The sequence below is a fragment of the Carcharhinus amblyrhynchos genome, chromosome 13 (assembly GCF_965287045.1).
Source record: "Carcharhinus amblyrhynchos chromosome 13, sCarAmb.v2.hapA, whole genome shotgun sequence".
In the NCBI taxonomy this organism is placed as follows: Eukaryota; Metazoa; Chordata; class Chondrichthyes; order Carcharhiniformes; family Carcharhinidae; genus Carcharhinus; species Carcharhinus amblyrhynchos.
In genome coordinates this window covers 33,256,544-33,281,903 of record NC_137336.1, presented here as the reverse complement: position 1 = coordinate 33,281,903, position 25,360 = coordinate 33,256,544, and the positions used below count along the sequence as shown (strand labels likewise).

At 43.0% G+C, this 25,360-nt stretch overlaps 1 protein-coding gene across 1 annotated transcript in view; it reads right to left on the bottom strand.

Moving 5' to 3' along the window:
• Positions 1 to 25,360, bottom strand: part of LOC145351657 (testican-1-like) — a 363,693-nt gene that overhangs the window by 26,600 nt on the left and 311,733 nt on the right. The window contains exon 9 of the mRNA XM_080201217.1: positions 3,572 to 3,691. Within this exon, the coding sequence (XP_080057343.1) occupies positions 3,572 to 3,691 (120 nt within the window). The remainder of the gene's footprint in view (positions 1 to 3,571; positions 3,692 to 25,360) is intronic.

Here is a 25,360-nt window from a genome sequence, read left to right as displayed (position 1 = left end):
CAAGGTCCCACATGAGAGGTTAATAAAGAAGGTTTCAAGAAGGTTTAATAAAGAAGGATCCCATGGGATCCAAGGCAATTTGGCAAATTGGATCCAAAGTTGGCTTCGTGGCAGAGGGTAATGGTCAAAGGTTGTTTTTGTGACCAAAAGCCTGTAATCAGTGGTGCCCTGCAGGGGTCGGTGCTGGGTCCCTCTTTTATAGTGTACACTAATGATCCGGATATGAATGTTGGAGGTATGAGAAGTGAGTTCACGGATGAGACAAAAATTGGTGGCATGGTAAACAGTGATGAGCAAAGCCTTAGATTACAGGTCGATTTGGATGGGCTGGTTAGATGGGTACAACTGTGGCAAATAGAAGTTAACCCTGAAAAGTGAGAGGTAATGCATTTTGGGAGGACTAACAAGGCATGGGATTATTCAATGAATGGTCGGGCCCCTAGGAAGTTCAGAGGATAAGAGGAACTTTTGTGCGCCTATCCATGGATCATTGAAGACAGCAGGACAGGTAGATAAGGTGGATAAGAACACATCTGGGTTATTTACTTTTATTAACCAAAACATTGATGGAGCTGTATAAAATGCTGGTTAGATGACAGCTGGAGATGTGCAGTTTTGGTTGCCACACTGTAGGATAAAGCACTTACGCTAGAGAAGATGCAGAGGAGATTCACCAGGATGCTGCCTGAACTGGAGTTTTTCAGCTATCAGCAGAGACTGGGTGGGCTGGGATTGTTTTCCTTGGAGCAAAGAAGGCTGAGGGGGGACCTGATTGAGGTGTATAAAATCATAAGGGGCATACAAACGGTGGATAGGAAGGAACTTTTCCCCTTGGCAGAGGGGTCAATAACCAGTGGACATAAATTTAAGTAAAGAGGCAGGAGGTTTATAAATTAAAGCATAATTGGCTGCAGCATGCTGGCAAGGACACCGTGGCTGGTACTTTTTACAGTCAAATACTAAACCGAGGCCTTGACTGTCATCTCAGGAGGATGAATAAGTTTCCATTACACTACTAAAGAGCGAGCAGGGAAATTTCATGTTGCCTTGGGCAACAGTTATCCTTCAACCAACACTGACAAAACAGAGGTGCGCAGAATTTGGATATGTAGTGCTTGTTTCTAAAGCGTTATGACTGGCCTTGGAGGCTCAAAGTAGCATTTGTGTTATCGTCACATCTTCTGCCAGAATCATTGCCAGATGCCATATTGGTGAGGGCATTAGCCCCTGGACAGAGAATCTCTGCTGGGAATACGCCGAGTAGGCAGCTCAGGACATCAGTGTGTAACATTGATTTGATGTCAACATTGGTACTTTGGAGCTTGACACTCTAATTAATACTGTCTCCTAACCATGCACTGCTAAACTCGTGCTCAGCAGCAGGAAGCACCCCCTACCAGCGCTATCCAAAGTGATCATTAACTGTTTTCTGATTAGTTACTGATTGATTTCCACTGGCAGTTGCTGTGATTGTACAAGTGTTAGGTGCTTTCTTTGAAGTCGCGCAAGTCTGCGGGGAGTAGTTTGGCAGGTTCTGAAGCAATTTATTCTGAGTTCAAGACTTGTGTGCACAAAACGGTTGTTCACAGACATGGGTGAATTAGTAACCCTTCCCCTTGGGATACAAAGTGACTGAGAGAATGAGCAGTGGCCGCTCAAAAGATGCTAAAACGAGTTGCAAGAAAGGGGAGGCAGAGGGGGAAGAGGAGGAGGGGGGAGTTGGAGAGGGAGGAGAACGGGTGTGGATGAGGGGGTAGGAGGAGGGGAGGAAGGGGAGTTGGTAGGAAGGGGAGAGGAGAATCAGAACGGGCGAGGCTGGACCACGGAAATGTCCATTGACGTCAGGCGATATTTTATGGTTTCGGGAACGAGCAAGGGCATAAAACTCTGACCTTCGTGTCGAAGCTTTTCATCTTGCACTCATCAGGACAATCACAAGAATACCAATGTCAGGGGAAACAACTACCTTATCCTGTATGGAAAGACGGTGCTGCCTATTTGGCAAGTGGACTCTGACTAGTAGAGGCATTGAGAATGCACCAGTTGATGGTGACTGACAGTTAACTGCCATGTGTTGTTTGAAAATTTAACCACGCAACTTGACGCTGATTGGTTAGGCATTACCCTGAGAAATAAACCGGTGAATGGGTATCACTTATTTTATTTAGCTGAAACAGGGACAATGTATACGTGTTCTTTCTGATTGCAAAGAATAGGGCCACAGTGCGAGCCCGACTCACAATTTTAAATTGGTTGTCAGCGTAAGTTTCAGCACGTTGAAGATTATTTACCAAATGTTGTCCAATCACAAAATCACATCTATTGTTGGAAACTGTGATCTGAAATATGCAAGCATGAGCTGGTTGGGTATAGTTTGTATCTTGCCCGTTGCAAAGAGCAGAAAGGACATGATACAGTCCAGCAGCTTTTGGAACGTACGGCCTACAGACTTGGCATCACACTGGCACTGAAATCACTTATTTGTGTGATTGGCAGGACTGTCTTTTTGGCTTGATGGCAGCTTCCTGTTAGTGGACCGTTGCAGCACTGCAATCGCATAGTAGCAGTGCAAAACAGCTAGCTTCACTGGGGTGGAAGTCTTCCCTTAGAGAGCTGCCAGTAAATCCGACTGGCTAGAAAGCTTGAAGTGCCAGCGGTGCCAGGTTCGACCAGTGGCCACCAATGGGACTACAGGCAGCCCAGGAAGAGAAGGTTGTTATGGAGGCTGGACTGAAGGTAAGACTGGGCTGCGGCAGGACAGGCCCAACAAAAATCTGGGGGGGTGCGTGGTGGGGAAGTGGAGGCCAGGGGTTGAGGGTAAAGACAGAAGTGTGACCAGGTGGGGATTTCCTCTGATGGGCATAGGGGATCCCCACTTTCCCAACACAGCCCATCCAGTAAAAGCTGCTGGACTACCCACCTCGCACAGTCCTACACTGCCACTGGATGAGGCACATGCAAGAACTGTAATTGACCACTTAAGGGCCTTCAACAGGCTGGAAGGCAGACTGCTTACGCACTGCTTCCACTACATCCCATAACACTGAGTCAGGGTGAGTGGGAAGGCCACTTTGTGGCATTTCATAATCCCCCTCCGCCTTCAAACCTGATGTGGAAGTGCCAGCGTTGGACTGGGGTGGGCACAGTAAGAAGTCTCATAACTGTGAGAATTCTTACTGTGCCTTCAAACCTGTCAGTGGAGAACTGTAAAACCCAGTCCAATATTTCATGCAGCTTGACTTCGGCATGTGGGCTTGCAAGAGGAATTGTTATTCCGTTTCAGTTTGGAGTCAGTTCATGTTTTCACAGTTGATTTACGCCACAGAAAGCCAAAAACACTTTGCAGCAACACTAAACTTGGAGCGTGAATGCAACATAACTCTCTTGGGTGTGGAACTCTCCCATTGAACGTCTGAGCATGAAAGTTGGGGGAATCCTTAATTTGAGTACAAAACTTTAAAATTCTTTATATATCAAAAAATAGTTTTGGTTGACTATGAAAGTATTGTACAGCATCTGGTTAGCGTTTGACTTTTAGCTGTTTGGAGTGCCTGTAAAGAGGTTCACTCACTGGTCTGTTCTGATTGCTTGACTGATTTAAGTCTTAAGTCTTGGTTGGCATCAGCATGTAGAGCCCCGAACCAGTCCTTCAGTCTGGAAGCAAGATTTCTCAGTTCTTTCTCATGGCATACTGTCAAACAACAGATAAAAACAAACACAAGTTACAGAGCAGTAAAGGTGCATTATAGAGAATTTAATAAAACAAATCCCTTTAGTCCACTATGCAGCATTGTCACAAGAACATAAGATAAAACAATAGGACCAATAGCCTCTCGAATCTGCTCAGTCATACAAGATCGGGGCTGAATATTTACGTCATGAAAGGGCAATAAAGGGACATGCAATAAATGCTGGCCAGCCAGCGACGCCCATGACCCATGAATGATTAAAAGAAAACTCTGGTTGATTTTTTTTACATCAGCAGCACTTTCTTGCCCTTTTGCCTTGCTTGATTCCCTTAGTGACTAAAAAACTATTGATTTCAATCTTGACGAACAGTCAGTGAGTGAGCACCACTTCTGGGCTAGAGAATTCCAAAGATTCCCAATTCTCTGAGTGAAGAAATTTCCCCTTTCCTCAGTCCAAAATGGCTGATGCTTTAACTTGAGATTATGATTCCTGTAATGGCTTCAATCAGGCCACTTGGATTGGCCTACTGGCATACGAACTCCCTGATTAAGGATCGCCTAAGGCCATGTTAGTTTGTAAAAAAAAAGCCCAATCTCTTCTGATCTCAGAAGCTACAGAATGCCAGGTTAAAGTCCGACAGGTTTATTTGGTAGCAAAAGCCACAAGCTTTCGGAGCGCTGCTCCTTCATCAGGTGAGTAAGATTGCAGTTCACAAACAGGGCTTATAAAGACACAAACTCAATTTACAAAATAAGGGTTGGAATGCACATCTTTACAGGTAATCAAGTCTTAAAGGTACAGACAATGTGAGTGGAAAGAGGGTTAAGCACAGATTAAAGAGATGTGTATTGTCTCCAACCAGGACAGTTTGCAAGCCCAGGCAAGTCATGGGGGTTACAAATAGTGTGACATGAACTCAAGATCCCAACTGAGGCCATCCTCATGTGTGTGGAACTTGGCTATCAGTCTCTGCTCAACGACTCTGCATTGTCGTGTGTCATGGAGGCCACCTTGGAAAATTGCTGAGCACTGACTGATAGCCAAGTTGTACACATTTGAGGCCGGCCTCAATCGGGATCATGTCACACTATCTGTAACCCCCATGGCTTGCCTGGGCTTGCAACATCTCACTAACTGTCCTGGCTGGAGACAATACACATCTCTTTAATTTGTGCTTAACCCTCTCTCCATTCACATTGTCTGTATTTTTAAGACTTGATTACCTATAAAGACTCGCATTCCAACCATTATTTTGTAAATTGAGTTTATGTCTTTATATGTCCTGTTTGTGAACTGCAATCCCACTCACCTGATGAAGGAGCAGCGCTCTGAAAGCAAGTGGCTTGTGCTACCTGGATTTTAACCTGGTGTTGTGAGACTTTTTACTGTATTTACCCCCAGTCCAACACCGGCATCTCCACATCTCATAAGCTAAGCAGACTCAGGCCTGGTTAGTACTTGGATGGGAGACCACTTGCGACTACCAGGTGCCATAAGCTTCAATGCAGTCGGTTTAGCTCAGTTTGCTGGACAGCTGGTTACTGATGCAAAGCAACGCTAAAAACATGGGTTCGATTCCCATACCAGCTGAGGTTATTCATGAAGGCCCTGCTCTAGGGTCCATTCATTCCTCATAATAGAAGACGACAGCACTGGTACAACAAAAGATGTCCCTGATTAACATAGAACATAGAACATTACAGCGCGGAACAGGCCCTTCGGCCCACAATGTTGCGCCGACCAGTCTTATTTTTAAAAAAAAACATTGACCCACTAATCTAAACCAATCCCTTTTCGTCCATAAACCTATCCACCAATCTCTTAAACGCCCCCAAACTAGGCGCATTTACAACTGCAGCAGGCAGGGCATTCCAGTCCTTCACCACCTAAGGATTAAGGATCCAATTGATAGGCCAATCAGGGAGATTTTGCCTTGTACTTAACCTGAGTGTCAGATCCTCTGACATCCCTGGACTAGAATGCAAACTGCTAGCACTTTATGTTGTTAGAGCTTGTAAGAAAAGACATTTTGGTGAAAGGATTTCTGCCTCCAAAGATTTATTACATTCCCTACTTCTAGGGGCCGATTTTGCCCAAATAATTTAGGAGCTGGAGAGATAGCCACTTAAGTTGGCATCTTAAGATGCAACACCGGTTTTGCCCAACTTTAGTTCGAGTCGCCACCTTGGTATAAGAGTTAAGTACATGTCAGAAATTGCCACCTGGGGTATCATTACAGACCTGATTGACAATTAAAATTCCTGCTAATGCTCACTAAAGAGCATTACTATTCACTTGCTGCTTATTGGATATCCTTGTTATCACTGGGAGAAAGGGTGTGCTTAGTAACCAGTATTTGCTAATGGGTCTGGTGAAGGAATGGATCATAGAATCCCTACAGGAGGCCATTCAGCCCATCGAGCCTGCACTGACAACAATCCCACCCAGGCCCTATCCCCACGACCTTAGCTTTTTACCCTGTTAAACCCCCTAATACGAAGGGGCAATTTAGCATGGCCAATTCAATCTAACCTGGACAGTGGGAGGAAGCAGGAGCACCTGGACCAAACCTGGAGGAAACCCATTTAGACACAGGGAAAATATGCAAACTCCACACAGTCACCTGAGGCTGGAATTGAACCTGGGTTCCCGGTGCTGTGAGGCAGCAGTGTATACCACTGTGCCACCAAGAATGCGAGGCCAGGCAGAGGAGCCAGGGCGACTGCAGGACAGAGGAACAGGTGGGCGAGGAGGGTGGGATGGATTGCATCCGCCCTGATGCTCTGAATCTCCTTCAGTAGGTCCCGGCAAGAACCTGCGTGTCTGTTCACTCAGTCCCTGCACCAGCATGTGTCAGCTATCACACTCAGTGGAAGCAGGTGATTGGACCCCACACATTTCATTCTAATGATAATGTGTCTATCTTGGAAGGGCTAAACCTCCTGATTAGCTCCTCCAAGCATGTTAAAGTGCGGTAATTGTCATTTAAAAATCAAAATTATGCACTAAAACTAGACTTTTAAACAGGTACTTTTTAGTATGGCAACCAATTTGTACCCTGTTTTCACCTTCTCACTAAGTTTCCTGGACACTCTAGCCAGGGAAAGCAGCCTCTTGGCATTATCCTATCAAGCCAGCTAAGAAATTTACACATTTTAAGGAGATTCGTCTTTCATTCTTCTAAACTCCAGAGAATATAGGTCTTTGGGGCTTCTACAACATGAAGGGAAACCCAACATTGTATATTCAAAACTTTAACCTTCTTACTTTTCAAAAGAAAAATTGGATTTTTTTCTGATGAACAAAGAAAACAAAGACAGCTGCTACAAGTCACCTGACCCCAGGGTTGATCCTTTGAATGGATGAAAATAATTGTCTTTTTATCTTCAGGAATTTCACACTTCATTGTACAAACCCCTTGTAATCAATGAAAGCAGAAGAAGTGCAGATGATGGCTCTCTCATCCTTAACTTTCACAAAAGAGGGAGACTGAAACTTATTATACTGAAGAGAAACAATGGAATTCTGGCCAGGAGTGAAGAAACTGATTACTCAGCTGCAATTAATCATTGCTTGGGTCATATGACTCAAGTTTCAGCCTATTTGGACAGTTTTAACAGTACATCTTACGACTTCACAGTCAATTTCCTACTTTAACATGGAACTGGTGAGCCAAAAAACGGTCTCCTCAAATCCAACTGGATCCCTGAGGGATTGAGAAAATGCGTGGCTGCCTACAAATTCAAAATACCTTCTGTTTGCAAATAGATGGCCCTGTTGAAAGATCTGGTCCCATCATCTACTGAATCAAATAAATCTCTACATACCTGCTTTATCTTGCAGAATTAGTAGCAGCAACTGAAAAGTGAAAACAACAACTCCCCAATTAAACTCAAAAGCCTACGTAAAAGAATTCATTATTGGATTCTGGAACTCATGTGAACCAATAGTGAATGAGTGTGTCTGGTGTGGTGTGGTGTATGGGGAAACGGAGGCATGGGGTGGTGTGGTGTGTCTGTGGTGCATATGTGTATGTGTGGTGTGATATATGTATGTGTGTGTGTGTGTGTGTGTATGTGTGCGGTGTGTGTGAGTGCGTGCGTGTATGTGTGCAGTGTGTGTATGTGTGTGGTGTGTGTGTGTGCAGTGTAAGTGTATGTGTGCTGTGTGTATGTGAGCAGTGTGTGTACATGCGCGGTGTGTGCGCATATGTGTGGTATGTATGTGTATATGTGTACGGTGTATCTGTATGTGTGTGGTGTATGTGTGCAGTGTGTGTATGTGTGCAGCGTGTGTATGTGTATGTGCTCAGTGTGTGTGTATGTGTGCAGTGTGTGTATGTGTGCGGTGTGTGTATGTGCGGTGTGTGTGTATGTGTGCACGGTGTATGTATGTGTGTGGTGTGTGTGTATGTGTGCGGCGTGTGTGTATGTGTGCAGCGTGTGTGTGTATGTGTGCAGCGTGTGTGTGTATGTGCGTGGTGTGTGTATGTCTGTTGTGTGTGTGTGTGTGTGTGTGTGTGTGGTGTCTGCATAACTGTATCCCGTGTCTGAGTTAATCCTAGCTTGAATTTGCTGTGGATTATCAGTAAAATTGGATCACAAAATCCCTGAGGGATTGAGAAAATGTGTGGCTGCCTACAAATTCGAAATACCTTCTGCTTGCAGATAGGTGGTAAGAGAAAATCAATGCAGTTAGATTGTCTCTCTCTCTCTGTTTCTCCTGTCCGAAGCAAACCCATTGTACTTACTCTCTCATCAGAGGTTAGCCTTCTCATTCCAGGGATCAATCTGTCAAAGCTGTGCACGAAATCACAGAGACAACCTGTACATCACAACCCAACCTACTGAGGAATGGCGACATCATTGGACTGCTGCTCTGCCCATGCTTACCCTCAACTCAATACCGCTTTGCATTTCTTGCAATGCCTTCTGAACTTGGCTCTCCCAGAAATGTGGAACACAGTGTCTCTCAGAGATCTCTGCGGCAGCAGACTGGAGTCAGGGGAAAGACAGGACATTCTGCTTTTTAGCTGTTGTATAGCAAGTATAAAGATCCATTTTGATGTTAGTGAGTGGGCGAACAGGTGAATGGATGAATGAGCGAATAGGTGAATGGATGAGGTGGTTTGGTTGGGTGGTGGGTCAGGTAAGTGGGTAGAATGGGTGAGGCAAATGTGTAGGATGGTAGGTGTATATGACGGTGTGGGTGAAGTGGGTGAGATAGTGGGTGGGTTGGGAGGTAAGGAGCCTGGAATGGCAGATAGCAGGGTGAGGTGTCAGGTGGGTAGGTGTAAGGTGGGTAGGGTGACAGATGGGTAAGGTGGCATGTGGGTGAGGTAGGCAGATGGGTAGTCAGATCAAGAGGGTGAGCCAGGTTGGAGGCTAATCAGGTTTGGTTGGGGGGGTAGCATAGTGGGGAGGGGTGGTTGGATTTGGTTACAAGGTAGTTGAGGGTTGATCGGGGATGATCAGGATTCAGGGGGTGGTCACAATGTTGGGTGAATGAAAGGTTGTAGTCAGTTTGGGCTGGAGTGTAAGTAGGTTGGGGGGATGATGGGGAGGGGCGGAAGGTCAATGTGTGCGGTTGAGTGCCTGTTGTTAGACTAGGAATGAGACAACTATGTTTCTCTCCAACATTTCCTGGGTAACCTTTCAGGTGAAGTACATTGGAACTGAGCTTGAAGTCAAACACATTTGCGGAAGGTCTCAGAGAGCAGCGGAATTGACCATCAGAAGTTGAAATTTCCCGAACAAGTCAGGCTCCCATGAGGTCCTGACTCTATCCGGTCTCCAACAATCCGGAGAAGTTTCATGTATCTGTTGGCCCATGAATTTGTTATCTGGATAATGTGTAATGATATTTCCAAACTCATAGTGACTGCATGATTCCCATAAATGCCACACCAAATTCCCAGTGAACATGATGGTGTCCCACGTGTTGCTAGACCCCGTGATCTGAACTCTCAAAACAGGCAGTCATGAGTCTAAATAGCTAACAGGATTCTAAGTGCCACATGGGAACCCAAGTAAGAATTGCATGGCAGAAGTTACACAGCATGTTACATTAACTGTTCTGAACAACAGTTAGCGTCTTTAATATAATAGCGTCCCTGGGTTCTTAAATTGAAAGCCTAATAACTTCCTTTTGCAAATTAATTTAACAGATTACCCACTGAAACATTATGAAAATCACTCCCTGCCCTCTCCCATCCAACCCTTTTTTTGCTATTTTGCATAGCAAAAATCAGAGCGAGTTGAAGTCCAGAGGGAGAACTTCTGTCTTTTATAGAATTATTTAGGTATTGTATCATAGGTTTACTATAAAGATGATGTAGTTAAGACTGTTATGAGTGAGAAACATAACGTAACAAGTTTCCCTCTGAAATACTCTTCATGCAAACTCATGAATTAACATTTCAAAAACATGATTATGGACAATATCATTTGGGCACTGCAGCAGTAACATGGTTGTAAGGGAGTTAATATAAAGCAAGAACAAAGGAAAGTACAGCACAGGAACAGCCCTCCTGCCCTCCAAGCATGTGATGATCATGATGCCCTAAGTCAAAAAAACCTTTTGCCCTTACTCGGTCCGTATCCCTCTAGTTCCTCTCTATTCATGTACCCATCCAGATGCCCCTTAAATGTTGCTGATGTGCCTGCTTCCACCACATTCCCTGCTAGCATGTTCCAGGCACCCACAAGTCTCTGCATGAAAAACATTCCCCCCTCCGCTTATATCTCCCTTAAATTTTCCACCTCTCACTTTGAACCTGTGCTTCCTTGTAATTGACACTTCCACTCTAGGAAAAAAAAATCATAGAACACTACAGTGCAGAAAGAGGCCCTTCGGCTCATCGAGTCTGCACCGAACACAATCCCAACCAGGCCCTACCCCCATATCCCTACGTATTATACCCACTAATCCCTCTAATTTACACATCCCTGGACACTAAGGGACAATTTCTTAGCATGGCCAATCGACCTAACCCGCACATCTTTGGACAGTGGGAGGAAACCGGAGTACCCGGAGGAAACCCACACAGACACGAGGAGAATGTGCAAACTCCACATAGACAGTGACCCGAGCCAGGAATCGAAAAAAGCCTCTGACTATCCACCCTATTTATGCCTCTCGTCATTTGTAGACCTCTATCAGGTCTCCCCCCAAGTCTCCATCTTTCGAGTGAAAACAATCCTAGTTTATTCAAACTCTCCTCATAGCCACCATTCTCAAGTCCAGGCAACATCCTGGTGAAGTTCTTTGCACTCTCTCCAAAGCTTCCACATCCTTCTGATAATGTGGTGACCAGAATTGCACACAATACTCCAAATGCGGGCTAACTAAGGATGTCATGTTTTTCAAATTGGAGACCTGTGACCAGTTCCCTAAAAATGGCAACACAGGTGGCCAAGGTGATTAAGAAAGCATATGGCATGTTTGCCTTCATCAGCTGGGGCATTGAGGAGTGGGAAGCCATGTTATAGAGTCATAGAGACATAGAGGTTTTACAGCATAGATACAGGCCCTTGGGCCCAACTTGTCTATGCTGCCATTTGTTTTGAAACCCCTAACCTAATCCCAATTGCCAGCATTTGGCTCATATCTCTCTATGACCATTGTACCCATGTAACTATCTAAATGCTTTTTAAAAGACAAAATAACAGTGGACCCAGGAATCAGTGTTGGGTCCACTGTTATTTGTCATTTATATTAATGATTTGGATGAGAATATAGGAGGTACGGTCAGTAAGTTTGCAGATGACACTAAGATTGGTGGCATACTGGACAGTGAAGAAAGTTATCTCAAATTGCAATGGGATTTTGATCAATTGGGTCAGTGGGCTGACGAATGGCAGGTGGAGTTTAATTTAGACAAATGTGAGCTGATGTATTTTGGTACATTGAACCAGGGCAGAACTTACTCAGTTAATGGTGGGGCATTGGGGAGAGTTACAGAACAAAGAGATCTCAGGGTAAATGTTCATAACTCCTTGAAGTGGAGTCACAGTTGGACAGAGTGGTGAAGAAGGCATTTGGCATGCTTAGTTTCAGCAGTCAGAACATTGAATACAGGAGTTGGGATGTCTTGTTGAAGTTGTACAAGACATTGGTAGGGCCACACTTGGAATACTGTGTGCAATTCTGGTCACCCTATTATAGAAAGGATACCATTAAACTAGAAAGAGCGCAGAAAAGATTTACTAGGATGCTACCGGGACTCGATGGATTAAGTTATAAGGAGAGGCTGGGTAGACTGGGACTATTTTCTCTGGAGCATAGGAGGCTGAGAGGTGATCTTACAGAAGTCTATAAAATAATGAGGGACACAGATCAGTTAGATAGTCAATATCTTTCCCCAAAGGTAGGGGAGTCTAAAACCAGAGAGGGGAGAGATATAAAAGTGTCCAGAGGGGCAATTTTTTTCACACAGAGAGTGGTGAGTGTCTGGAACTAGCTGTCAGAGGTAGTAGTAGAGGTGTCTTTTTAAAAGCATCTAGATAATTACATGGGGACAATGAATATAGAGAGATATGGGCCAAATGCTGGAAATTGGGATTAGCTTAGAGTTTCCAAAAAAAAGGTAGCATGGACAAGTTTGGCCAAAGGGCCTGTTTCCATGGTGTAAAACCTCTACGACTCTATAACATGATTTCCCACTCCTGCACTCAATGTCCCAGCTAATGAACGCAAGCATGCCATATGCTTTCCTAATCACCTTGGCAATCTGTGTTGCCATTTTTAGGGAACTGTGGACCTGCATGCCCAGATCCCTCTGTATGTTAATGTTCCTAAGGGTTTTGCCAATATAATTCATATCTAAATTTGATCCTCCAAAATGCATCACCTCACATTTGTCTGCATTAAACTCCATAAGCTATTTCTCTGCCCAAATCTCCAGTCTATCTATATCCTGTTGTATCCTTTGATGATCCTTGGCACTATCAGCACCTCCGCCATTCTTCGTGTCATCTGCAACTTACTTATTACCCACGTTTTCCTCCACATCATTTACATATACTACAAAAAACAGAGGTCCCAGTATTGATTCTTGTGGAACAGCACTAGCTATAGATCTCCACTCTGAAAAATGCCCTTCCATCGCTGTGCTGTCTTCTATAACCAAGCCAGTTCCGCATCCATCTAGCCAGTCCACCCCGAACCCCAAGTGATTTTAGTTTTTGTACCAGTCTATCATGTGGGACTTTGTCAAAGCCTTAGTAAAGTCAATATAAACTACAGCCATAGCCCTTCCCTCATCTCTTCAAAAAACTCAATCAAGTTGGTGAGACACGGCCGTCCCCATACAAAACCATGCTGCCTTTCACTAACTAGTTCAATTTACTCCAAATGTGCATATATCTGTCCCTCAATATCTTTTCCAAAAGCTTCCCCACCACTGATGTCAGGCTCACTGGCCTATTATTTGCTGGATTATCCCTGCTTCCATTCTTAAACAAGGGAACAGTGGCTATTCTCCAGTCCTCAGGGTCCTCGCCTGCAGTCAAACAGGGTGTGAAGATATCTGTTTAGGCCCCAACTATTTCTCCCCTTGTGTCCCGCAGTAACCTGGGATGGTTCCCATCTGGCCCTGGGGACTTGTCTACCTTAATGCAATTTAGGATACTCAACACGTCCTCCTTTGATTATATTGATGTTCACAAGAGTGTTCACACACCTATCCCTGACCTCAACATCCGTCATGTCCTTCTCCATGGTGAATACCAATACAAGTACTCAATCAGGATCTCACCCACTTCCTGTGGTTCCACACATAACTTCCTTCCATTGTCCTTGAGTGGGCCTACTCTTTTCCTTGCTACCCTCTTGCTCGTAATATAGGCATTAAAAGCTTTGGGGTTCTCCTTGACCCCTTTGCCCCTCCTAATTCCATGTTTACGTTCCTTCTGACTTTCACTGCGCTCCTCAAGGGCTGCCCATCCAAGGTCAACGAACCTTTCCATGGTCCGCCCTTGTCCGCTACGATTCCAGTGGTGGGCAGAATGGGGAAATTTGCTCCCAAGTGTCACAAAAACAGATGCATGAGTTTCCCACGGCCAAAACACAGAGCGCCACTGAACAGTGAGATCTGACATAACCAGCTATCACGCAGCGTCTATGGCTTGCTAATTTTAAGCCACGCTGAATCTATAAATAAACAGTCAGACATTCTGAAGCCCTGTATTCCAAGAAGAAAGTCGATCTTTTGAATAAGGGTCAGGCATACTACAGGCTGTCCCCAGAGTTCTTCTTTCAGGAAGAATACAAATCTTCATATGTGCTCTGTGGGAGTGATATGTCTCCTGGCAGCTCTGCAAATTATTTTTCTCTCATACAGCGAGGCAAAATAACTCTATTTCAACCACAGATAATTGAGGACAATTTTGTATTTGCACTATTCCACTTAATAGTTACATCCAAAATATTATGCCACAAAAATTTTTAAGTGTGAGGCATGTCTGAGTATTTCAGTTTGTGATGTGGCTCCCACCCACAAAATCCCAAGATACACTGTTACAAAGATCAGCAAACTGCTCATAAATTATTTGTTTTAGAAAAATACTTAGATTGGGTCATATTAATTCTTCTTCAGTTCTCTGTCTGAGCCTGGTCCAAATCACAGTGCCAAAGCTTCCACCATGAGTACAGTAAAGAGACAGAATCCAAATTCACCCCGGCCAGAACACAGGATTAATGCCACGCTGTTAACACCAATCTGATCCATGCTGGCCGTCCAGTCAACTGATCCAACCAGCACGCCACAGAGCCTGAGTTGCTGTGGCAACATAGAGTTTTACATATACGTTGCTGTCCTGGAGCTATGGATCATGATTGTAGGTAAGACGTGAAAGTTAGGGTGGATTGGCCATGCTAAGTTGCCCCTTAGCATCCAAAGATGTGGAGGATGTGTAGGATTAGTCATGGTAAGTACACAGGGTTAAGGGGATAGGAGGGAGGGGAGGGCCTGGGTGGGTTGCTCTTTCAGAGAGCTGGTGCAAACCAATGAGCCAAATGGCCTTTATCTGCACTGTAGGGGTTCCATGGATTCTACAAGCTCCAATTTCTTAGCATCAGATGGCTGACCAGGAATCTCTCCCACCCTTCACCTTCTATCATTGTAAGGATTGAAAAGTTGATGCGTAAACCGTTTGATCTCATTATGAATGCACCTTCTTTAACCATCAAGTCCTGGACTGGGACTTGAACCCAGAGCTTCTGGCTCAGAGGCTGGGATTCTACCCAATGTGCCACAGCACCTTCTCCACATTAATTATCTAGAAGTAAAAATAAAGTTCAACGAAATAGGAATGAAAGAAAATCAGAAAGAGGGAAGTTAGGAAAAGACCATTTAGCTTTGATGTTTGGAATGTAAAGGGTTGAATTTCGGTGAGATTTTCCTATTCATCTCCAGTAACCTGCACCCAACAGTTACGATGTACATCATTTTCTGTGGCTTTCCTGCCAGAGGTTTGACAACGATAACATTCATTGAATTTTTTGGGTCAATATTACAGTAATTATGCTATTGGCAATTGAATGCTTCTCTTACGATACATTCAGGATTTATTTGTTTCCCAAAGAGCAGGCAACCCTGGAAAAATAAGCATTCCTGGACCTGCCAGCAGTGTAAGAGTCATCCTCAGATATTTACGACAGTCGCTTAGAACAAGATGTTATGATTCCCGAGGGGACCTATAACTTTTAGCCATAGAATTAAATACCTAGTAAATAACTTAAACGAATTGCACCAGGAGATTTCACATTTTAAGACATTTACCATAACAAACTAACTAAAAGCACAAAGGCAAAATAGTGTTTAACAACCAAAAATAGAATACCACAGAAAAAATATTGCCCTTTAACTTTTAAACTCCTTGCCATTTTTATATCTTACGGCCCACTCTGCAGAATTTCAGTTTTTACAGGAACTCAGACCAATATCATTCCCAGCTTCTCTGGATTCTGTTGAATCATAACGTTAAGTGCTATCAGGAGGTGCTTCTCTCCATTTTGGGAGAAGTTCTGAACTGAATATCAGCAATAAAGCACACTCAGGTGATTTTCTCCCTCCTGGCCATGCCAGGATGGATCTTCTGGATTCATTAGATTGCCATAGGAAGTGTTTTGTTCACCACAGATCATCTTTCCTGCTTCATCTCTGCATGGTAGATCACACAGAACCCACAGCCCTGTTCACTCTGCTTACCACACCAACTGCAGCATTTCTCTCTCTATGAGATCTCTCTCTCAGTTATGTTCAAAAATTTGGATAATGAAAGTCCAGAACAACTGCTCATAGATAGACAGATACCCTACAGTGCAGAAAGAGGCCATTTGGCCCATCAAGTCTGCACTGACCACAATCCCACCCAGGCTCTACCCCAATATCCCTACATATTTACCCACTAATCCCTCTAACCTACACATCTCAAGATGCTAAGGGGCAATTTTAGCATGGCCACTCAACCTAACCCGCACATCATTGGACTGTGGCAGGAAACAGGAGCACCCAGAGGAAACCCATGCAGATATGGGGAGAATGTACAAACTCCACACAGATAGTGACCAGAGCTGGGAATCGAACCCGGGTCCCTGGGGCTGTGAAGCAGCAGTGCTAACCACTCTGCCGCTCTTGCCTATGATTTCAGGTGCGAATATTTTACACTTTGCTCTCAATAAATTTCAACCTGGGCCATCCTCTCCCCATCGCAACCAAGTCACTAAGCTTGTTGTTGGGCAGATCACATAGCCCTTTTCATTATCCCGTTTTACCTTAACTTTAAGAGACATTTTAAAACAGAACAATCTTTTCAACTTTGCATTCATAACCAAGGTTATTCATCCACACTAAGATAAAATTGACTGCATTATACCTTTAAATTGTAGCTTCAGTGAATGGAAAGCATAAATTCAGTAGATCAAATTATTCCTGAAACTGACAGAATGTCAAGGTAACCAGCAAATAAATATGAAAATGCTATCGTAGAGAACCCCTAGATGTCCCATTGTAATCCTCAATGTTCTCATTTCTGAATATGAATGAAGAGAACTCAACTAATGTGTTCAGCCGATAACAGCCATTCCTCAGAAGCATACAATCCCTACAGTGCAGAAGGAGGCCATTTGGCTCATCAAGTCTGCTCCAACTCTCCAACACAGCATCTTATACACACCTTATCATTGTAATCCCATGTATTTACCCCGCTAATTCCTCTTAACCTACACATCTTGGGACACTAAGGGCAATTTAGCAGGGCCAATCTACCTAACTTGCACATCTTTGGGCCATGGAAGGAAACCATAACACCCAGTGGAAACACACACAGACACAGGGCATGGGGAGAACATGCAAACTCCTCACAGACAGTCACCCAAGGCTAGTGTTGAACCTAGGGCCCTGGCACTGTAAGGCAGCAGTATTAATTACTATGCTACTGTGCCACCAACGTATCTGTTGCGCACAAAGGTAGGTTCTTGGTTCAGTGTCTGCTGATGCTTCACTCTGAGCCATTTTCTTGACAGTTTTGTCAGTGGTGGTTTGCCATGGCCTTCCGTTCTCAGAGCAGGTGAGGAGACAGGCCATCAAGGCTATCTCAGCAAAAAGAGGAATCAAACCCACGAGGTTGTTGTTGTTCTGAATCACACACACTAGCCATCCAGACAACTGAGGTAACAAGCCACCCTTCATTTTACAAAACCCTTCCAAAGTATGTGGTATCTCAACCTTGAAATTAAAAATATCACAAAATATGAACACATTGAAGCAAACCTCTCCAATCATTTTTGACAAGAAAATCCTGTGAGTTTGTATGTTCTCCCCTGTCTATGTACATTCTGTTTCTCTTTTGAAAGCCATTCTATGCTTCATGCTGGCAGGTTTCATTCAAACAGTATTTTTTTTCCACGTGGTGTGACCAGACAGCATCTGAAAGCTATTTAATCTTCAGAAACATCATTCTTACGCTTGATCCTCACTCAAAATTATGTATTTTCCTCATGGGTAGAAGCAGCAGTATTTTGAATGTCTGCACTTGCTGCAGACCACAGTCAGCTGGAAGTGATTGAATCCGCAAAGCCAAGCAAAAGAATTGAATGTCAACTAGGACTGCTTAAGGGGAAGGATTGGGCTCCCAGAAAACATGCCTGGTGTTAGGAATTCTTGATCTTGATGGCAAACTTGTTCAAAGTTTGTTTATTTATTAGAGTCACAAGTAGGCAATGAAGTTACTGTTAAATTCCCCTAGTCGCCACACTCTAGCACCTGTTCGGGTACACTCAGGGAGAATTTAGCATGGCCAATGCACCTAACCAGCACATCTTTTGGACTGTGGGAGGAAACTGGAGCACCTGGAGGAAACCCATGCTGACATGGGGACAATGTGCAAATTCCACACAGACAGTGACCCAAGCCAGGAATTGAATCTGGGTCCCTGGCACTGTGAGGCAGTAGTGCTAACCACTGTGCCACTCCGGTGAGTAGCACCTAAGCCGAGCAGTTTTGCAATACGCCTAAGTCAGTTTAGCTTATTGGTGGGATCAAGAAGAGTAAATCCGTCACTGGGATAACATATTTTCTGTGCTATCTTGACAAACGTCCTTACCGGGTCTTAACTGAAAGGCTTGTGGGAAGATAATCAGTGTGGTAGGCTAATAAACTGGGTAGTTTTAGTTGGCTACACACTAACAATGCCTCCGAGCAAACATGGATGTACTCACACTTTGGAATTCACTCAACAATCACATTTGCCTGGATTTAGGTGAATAGAACGTGACTGCACACTCTCTAGAGTCTCCATGTCCTTCTGGTAGTGTGGTGACCAGAACTGGACACAGTATTCCAAATGTGGCCAAGCCAATGTTTTAATAACGAACCTTCAGGAAAGATCCTAGATTGCAGCTGTAAAATTGGTACATTTACTTATTTCCTCAAATGTTTAATCCCTCTATGAGTAACTACAGTTGAATCATTCTGTATCATTCATGGGTCTGTAGCCAGCACAACTTTTCTGTGACCAATTTTATCTGGCATTTTTAAAAGCCTGCAGTGAGCAAACTTCTCTCTGTGTATTTGCCATAAATTTGGAGACAGTGCTGATCCAATGTTTCGGTGTCTAAGCTGTGAATCCCTGAGATAGAATGCAGATCCAGCCTGCGAAACCAGCTGGTTATTCAGACAAGTCAATCTCCTGAACGGTGTTAGATTGCTTGTCAGAAATGACAACATTACCTGGAATGGTTGATAAGAAAAACAAAATATTAAGAAAATGCCTCGAAAGATCACATCACATTTCTAAACTATTCACTATTGCAGATGATTTTCACTCTTTGAATTACTGGGTGCAGCTTTGAGTTATAAGCACTGTCAGGGAATGAAGTGTGTGGTTTCTATTTTGCAGCGGGATATTAGCAGGCCAATGGTAGCAAAGCATCAAAATCAATGAAGGGAAAATTGATAAGGCCAGAAAATGGGCTTGGGAATCGCAATTAACCTGCAGCCATTTGTTGCAATGTAGACAGCATACAAATAAGAAGAGATTAGATGCAATGTATTTTGTGGCAAATAACTCACCACCTGACTTCCAAAGCCATTCCACCACTGCACAAATCAGGGGTGTAATGGAATATTCTTCACTTGCCTGGTTGAGTGCAGCTTCAATAACACTCATGAAACTTGACCACATCCGAATAAAAGCATCCTGCTTGACTGACACCCCACCCATCCTTTGAAGCACTCACTCCCTTCACCACCGGTATACAATGGCAGTAGTGTGCACCATCTTCAAGACACAAAGCAGCAAATTGCCAGGGTTCCTTCAATGTGTCTTACAAATCTGTGATCTCTACTGGCTAAGAAACAGAAGGATAGTGGGTGCACCTCCTTTAAGCCACACACCATTCTGTCTTGGGATTATATTGCTAGCCCTTCACTGTTGTTGGTTCAACATCCTGGAACTCCTTTACTGTGAATGTACCTACATCGTACAGTGGGCAGCTAATTAAGAAAATGGCTCATCACCACTTTTTCAAGTGCAAATAAGGGTGGGCAATAAATACCATCTTGCCAATGGTGGCCACATCCAATTAATGAATTAGAGGCTCAGATTTAAGAGTGCTTTCATGAAAGAAAGACTCATGTCCCCAAACTGACATATTAAGAATGGCCACGTGAGTGAGCTGGAGAGGGATTTCTATCGTATGAATATCTGTAATTCAACAGGTGCCACTTCAAATAGGATAAAAGGACAATAACATAATCCATAAAAATTAATTCTGAAGTAGTTAATTGATTTACAATGGAACAATTATTAGGGTTAAATATCTGACTTTTGAAATTTGAATATCCTTCAACTTTGTTGACATTGATGAGGAAATCCACTACATAATAATAAACATGTTGGACTTTAACCTGGTGTGGTGAGACTTCTTACAATTCAATGTGTTTGGCAAACCTCTGTTACGGGTGTAACCAATGGTTACCTGCTGTGCCGGTCAGCTGACCAGCTGCCCCAGTATAAATAGAAAGCAGATGGGGATTGGGAAGAGCATTTGTGCCCAAGTGGTGATGTAATGAAGTTTCTTTATTAAAACTTTACTTTGATTTACTTTGTGCAGTTGTTTTTTTTATATATTGCTTGCTACTGGAGTATCCTTACTGCTGGATGGACAACCACATTTGGATTTTTAACATCTAGAATGGGATTTTTCTTCTTGGAAAACAGAAGTTTTCAAATTCTGAACTGCCCCAGTGGCAGATAGTTGCTCATTGGAGTTTTTTATGGAGGCACCCTCATCGAGACAGGTTTCCTGTCTGATTGAGGACAGGATGGACTCTTGAAGCTGGAGGGTCAATCAAAGGTGATAGAGCTTGACAGGCACAGCTAATCACAGAGGGATTAAACATTTGAGCAAATTAGTAAATGTGCCAACTTTATAAAAGTTATGATAGCAGATTAGTAACAGAGAGAGCATTTCAACATGGGTGAACCCTTTCAGCAACTTCTTGGTTATCACAGAATCCCTACAGCACAGAAGGAGGCCATTTGGCCCATTGAGTCTATACCAACCACAATCCCACCCAGGCCTTATTCCCACAATCTCACACATTTATCCTACTAATCCCCCTGACACTAGGGTTAATTTATCATGGCTAATCAACCTATCACTCACATCTTTGGACTGTGTGAGGAAACCAGTGCACCTGGAGGAAACCCAATCAAACACGGGGAGAATGTGCAAATGCCACACAGTGACCTGACACTAGAATAGAACCTGGAACCCTGGTGCTGTGAGGTAGTAGTGCTAGCCACTGCGCCACCACGCAGCAAGGCCTCCATGCACAGGGGGAGGAGTTTCTCGCCAAGGTGGCATTCAGTTGCGCTCACACCTACATGGGCTGGGAGGGAGAACTTATAGGCCCATCTGGCTTAATGGCCTCCCGGTCTGCCCCTGGGATGTCGGCTTCCAGGTATCCCTGGTGTGGGAAACTGGAGGCCAGCAAGAAAATTTCAGTCCATTTCCTTTAATTGGAGTTGACAAGGCTCTTACTAAACCTATGCTGCAGCCTATCAGGTTGGGTCATGTCACCTTGCTAGCCCCAAATCTGCCTCCTCCAAAATGGCTGGCTTTGGGAACAGTACCGTGAAAGTGGCATTCTGGCTGCCATTGGCATTTTCGGGCCATTCCCACCTTGTTCCTGCCCCTGCTAGCGCTCAGAAATCCTGTCCCTGGTACAGTATCTGTCCACCTTTCTCTAGTCACACGTCAGGAAGACAAAGCCACTCCACACCAGTAACATGTAAACAAGAGAAAAGAAACACTTTGAAATATCAAACGATTTGACACATAAGCATTTCCATCAATATTAAATTATGTCCTCTAAATACCGTGCCACATAAATCCTTTCACAAAAAGACTTTGGTATTAGCCTTCTTCACAATAATATTTAAGTCTATAATGATTCCAATCTGAATAGCTGATGAAAAAGCAATTCATCAATCAGAAGGCCGTCAAATCTAATGGATTTTCCACCTCAGTGCCTTCATGGAAAATTATTGACATCTTAATGATTGCCGGTAATATAATGAGACAAACCAGTTTTATAACCAATGACAAAAATTGATGACACACAGATTATACTGACTTAAAAATCTTTCTACAAAGTGCCAATCAATTCATCATTTTAAAATAGCTGGGTTTTTTTTGTAAATACGAGTCACTTAGTGGACGAGGAATTAATTACAGACCCCGATGATGCACCAGCATTCTGATGTTCAATCTCAAGACTGTAATAAAAAGGACATCTTTAAATGATCAAATTCATTATTCCCTTCATTGATACCCAACGTATAATTGGTGGAAGAGGAGTCAGCTGGCAGGAAGCAATTTTCACTGGTAGTTACTCAATGGCATCGGGCAAACTGTAATTTGCATCCAGTGAGATAATGGTACAAATAATCTATCTTCCTTACTCATGCTGCAATAAAACAGTTTATTGTCACCTGAGTGATCAAAAGGAAACTGGAGCATAATTTTCTCCAATTTTATTAAGATTAATAAAACAATCCCAAGCTGCCACTTCATGATATGGCTGCTAAAACAATGGGTGGAAACTTCAAATCAGTCAATTTTGTCAACTAGTCACTTAATAATGATGTACTGAAGCCTCCAAACATTGTATGCTTTGTGCATTCTGTAAACACACTCAATTTTAATTGACTTTGCTGTTATTTTCATGACCAATGGTCTTAAATCTTGCCACTACAGCGATTAACCTATTTCATAATCCTGAAATAAAATTGGGTCTTAAGAATATTTTGGTGAAAATAATTCCAAAGAAACGTAATGTTTTATTTGCGGATTCTTGCCATTCATCCTCACGCATATCAGTTAAATAATATGCTCATATCCTACAGGAACAGAAGTATAAATGTTAGAAATCTGAAACAAAAATAGAAAACATTGGGATACCCAGTGGGTCAGTCACTGGAGAGAAGAGACAAGCTAACACTTTAAGTATGGACCCTTCTTCAGAATAAGAAAGTTGGATAGTGTTTGAAAAGAACAAGGGATATAGGAATACCTTAGGCAGGAAATCAGTCCCCAGCAATCAGTAAATGGCAAAAGGGGGGGAACAACAGATAAAGATGATTGAGGAGGTGGGGGGATATGCCTGGGCAAGGGAGGCGCACAGCTTCCTTGTGATATTTGGCAGAGCACTCTACTGCTCCTCAGCAGGATGAATGGGCATGTTGCCTCTTCAAGTTAATTCTGCCTCCTCGCGCCCCCCCCCCCCCCCCCGCCCCCCCGCCACTCCAACAACTCCCACTAACCCGAATCCAGTTTCTGCCCAGCAACAGGAGATAAAATTGGAGTCAATGTATTTTAGAATCAGCAATGGATAAGGTCATATTAGATTTAGAGATGATTAAAAAAAAACATCGTTAACAAGCTGACTGTCGGTACCACCTTCTAAATAGTGACTATAAAGATGATTGAATTGATATTAGGTTTGAGAGAGAGAGAAGCAAGAGCCATAAACTAAGGTCTTTAAATTTAAGTAGCATCTGCTTTGATGGGATGATAAATAAACTGATCACAGTAAGCACTGAATTTTTAATTTCTGAATGAATGCTAGATGTGAGTCGAGGGGCTACGGAACAGGCTGTCATTTTAGTCTGTTCAAACCTAGTCTCTGTGTATAGAAAATATTGATAGAATAGCAAATCACTTGTCAAATCATCAGTTATATTTTCTGGCAATAAGAGATTGAAAAATGTAGTCTGTTCAGGAGAAACTTGGTTTCATTAAAAATATGCGCGATCACATTTTGTAATTAGTTGCACTAAATTGCATATTTCATTCCTGTACGATCATCTGGGCAAAACATGTGGCTTTTGTGACACGATGAAGCCTGCTTCAAGGCAAACATTCAATTATGTCAACATATAATGAACCTTCAACTTCACTGAAATAAATCTGACAATCATGACAATTATGTTTAATTTATCTCGATAAACCATGGCTGCGTAGGGCATGTAAGGACTTCTGAAATCCCTTCAATGTGCCAGTTAACTCTCACAAAGGTAGAATGTGATTTATCCAACAGAGGGGAAAAATACATTGGATACACCCTTTGGTTACACCTGATGATTAGAGAGCCCTATCCCATGCATCAGTTGATTTTTCATTAATATATTGGGCGGCAAATATTGAAGTTCTTGTTTCTCTATTCACTTCTGTCCTTTTCAGTTTCTTGTTCATCTGTTTCTAATGGGAACTGACAGCTGTGTCATTCATATCTCATACAGTTGTTCTGATGACCTACCTCTTACTGAGCCAAGTACTCACAGTGACAGCTATCTTTAATTATCCTGTCACTGGCTTCACCCAAGTCTATAAATACCAGGAAAGGCCTACAAATGTTAAGCTGACATTTCTAACATTACCACATGACCACATAGGTCATTAAAACAGAGGAATAGGCTATTGTAAAGTAAAAATTACATGACAAAAGAGACAGGCTGGTCTGACAGAGATACGCAATGTCTTAACAAAAGGTATCAACCGATTGGTAAATTTCAGAGCAGCTGGAGAAAAGACTTTTTTTAATCTTTAAAGCTTGGAAGTTTTCTACGATGAACAATAAAAAAAACTGTTCAAAGTGAAAATGTATTATGTTTGCTTTAATAATGGAAAATAATCCATTTCATTTTTATGTGGCAACATGACTCAACAGAAACTCTCGCCTCTGGCTTAGGGGATTGTGCCCTAGACCAAGGGATGGAAGTCAGTTTAACCTGCTGAAATAAAGACTATTGTAAGCTGCAGGACAGAAAAATAGATAAAAATGTAATAAATGCATAAGCGTACCTTAAGTGAAAAGAAATATTTATCAAGTAGCAAATGTGCATTTACATCCCAGAAATAGTTAAAAGCATCATTCCTGTTTTCAAAGTTGAATCTTGATGCTAGCCAAATTTGAAATTTGCCTTTAGCTTTGTCAGGCTTTTCCTAGAGAATCGTAATGGCATTTTTGCTTTCACTTCTTGGTGGATATTTTCCAAAAAGAGTTTTGGGAGCTTTGCTAACACATTGCAGTGAGTTTACTGCACTTTATTATGTGCACATGTTGAATTTTAAAATTCATTGGGACACAAGGTCAATGAAAGGCACTATGGATATTTCTTGTTGCATGATTTTGGATTAATTAATGCAATGATGACAGGTGCCAGTAGAAACTCTCCCTTTAGCTGCTGGGTGGAATAATCACAAGCATGGCTAAGAAACAACATTAAACAGGAGCTGCAAATGAGATGTTAAAGAGCTGCATGCAGTTCAGCAGCTGCAGGTTGCCAGCCCCTGGACTAGACATTGGATGGTACCACATTTGGGGTGCAAACGGCCATAAAGTACCATGCCATCCACGTTGGTCATCAGGAGGTGCCAATTACACCTCAAGATTATCACTGATGGTGGGTCTGGAGGAAGGAGAGAAGGAAAACAGTTCCTATGATAGTAAATGCTGAAATCTTTGAGTCTAAGTATTCCCAACATTGGACTTACATCAGAACATTCCAGTTACCAGAAATTCATAAAATCTCTACAGTATCATTCAGCCCACTTGAGTCTGCACCGATTCTCTGACAAATCATCTGATCCAGGCCCT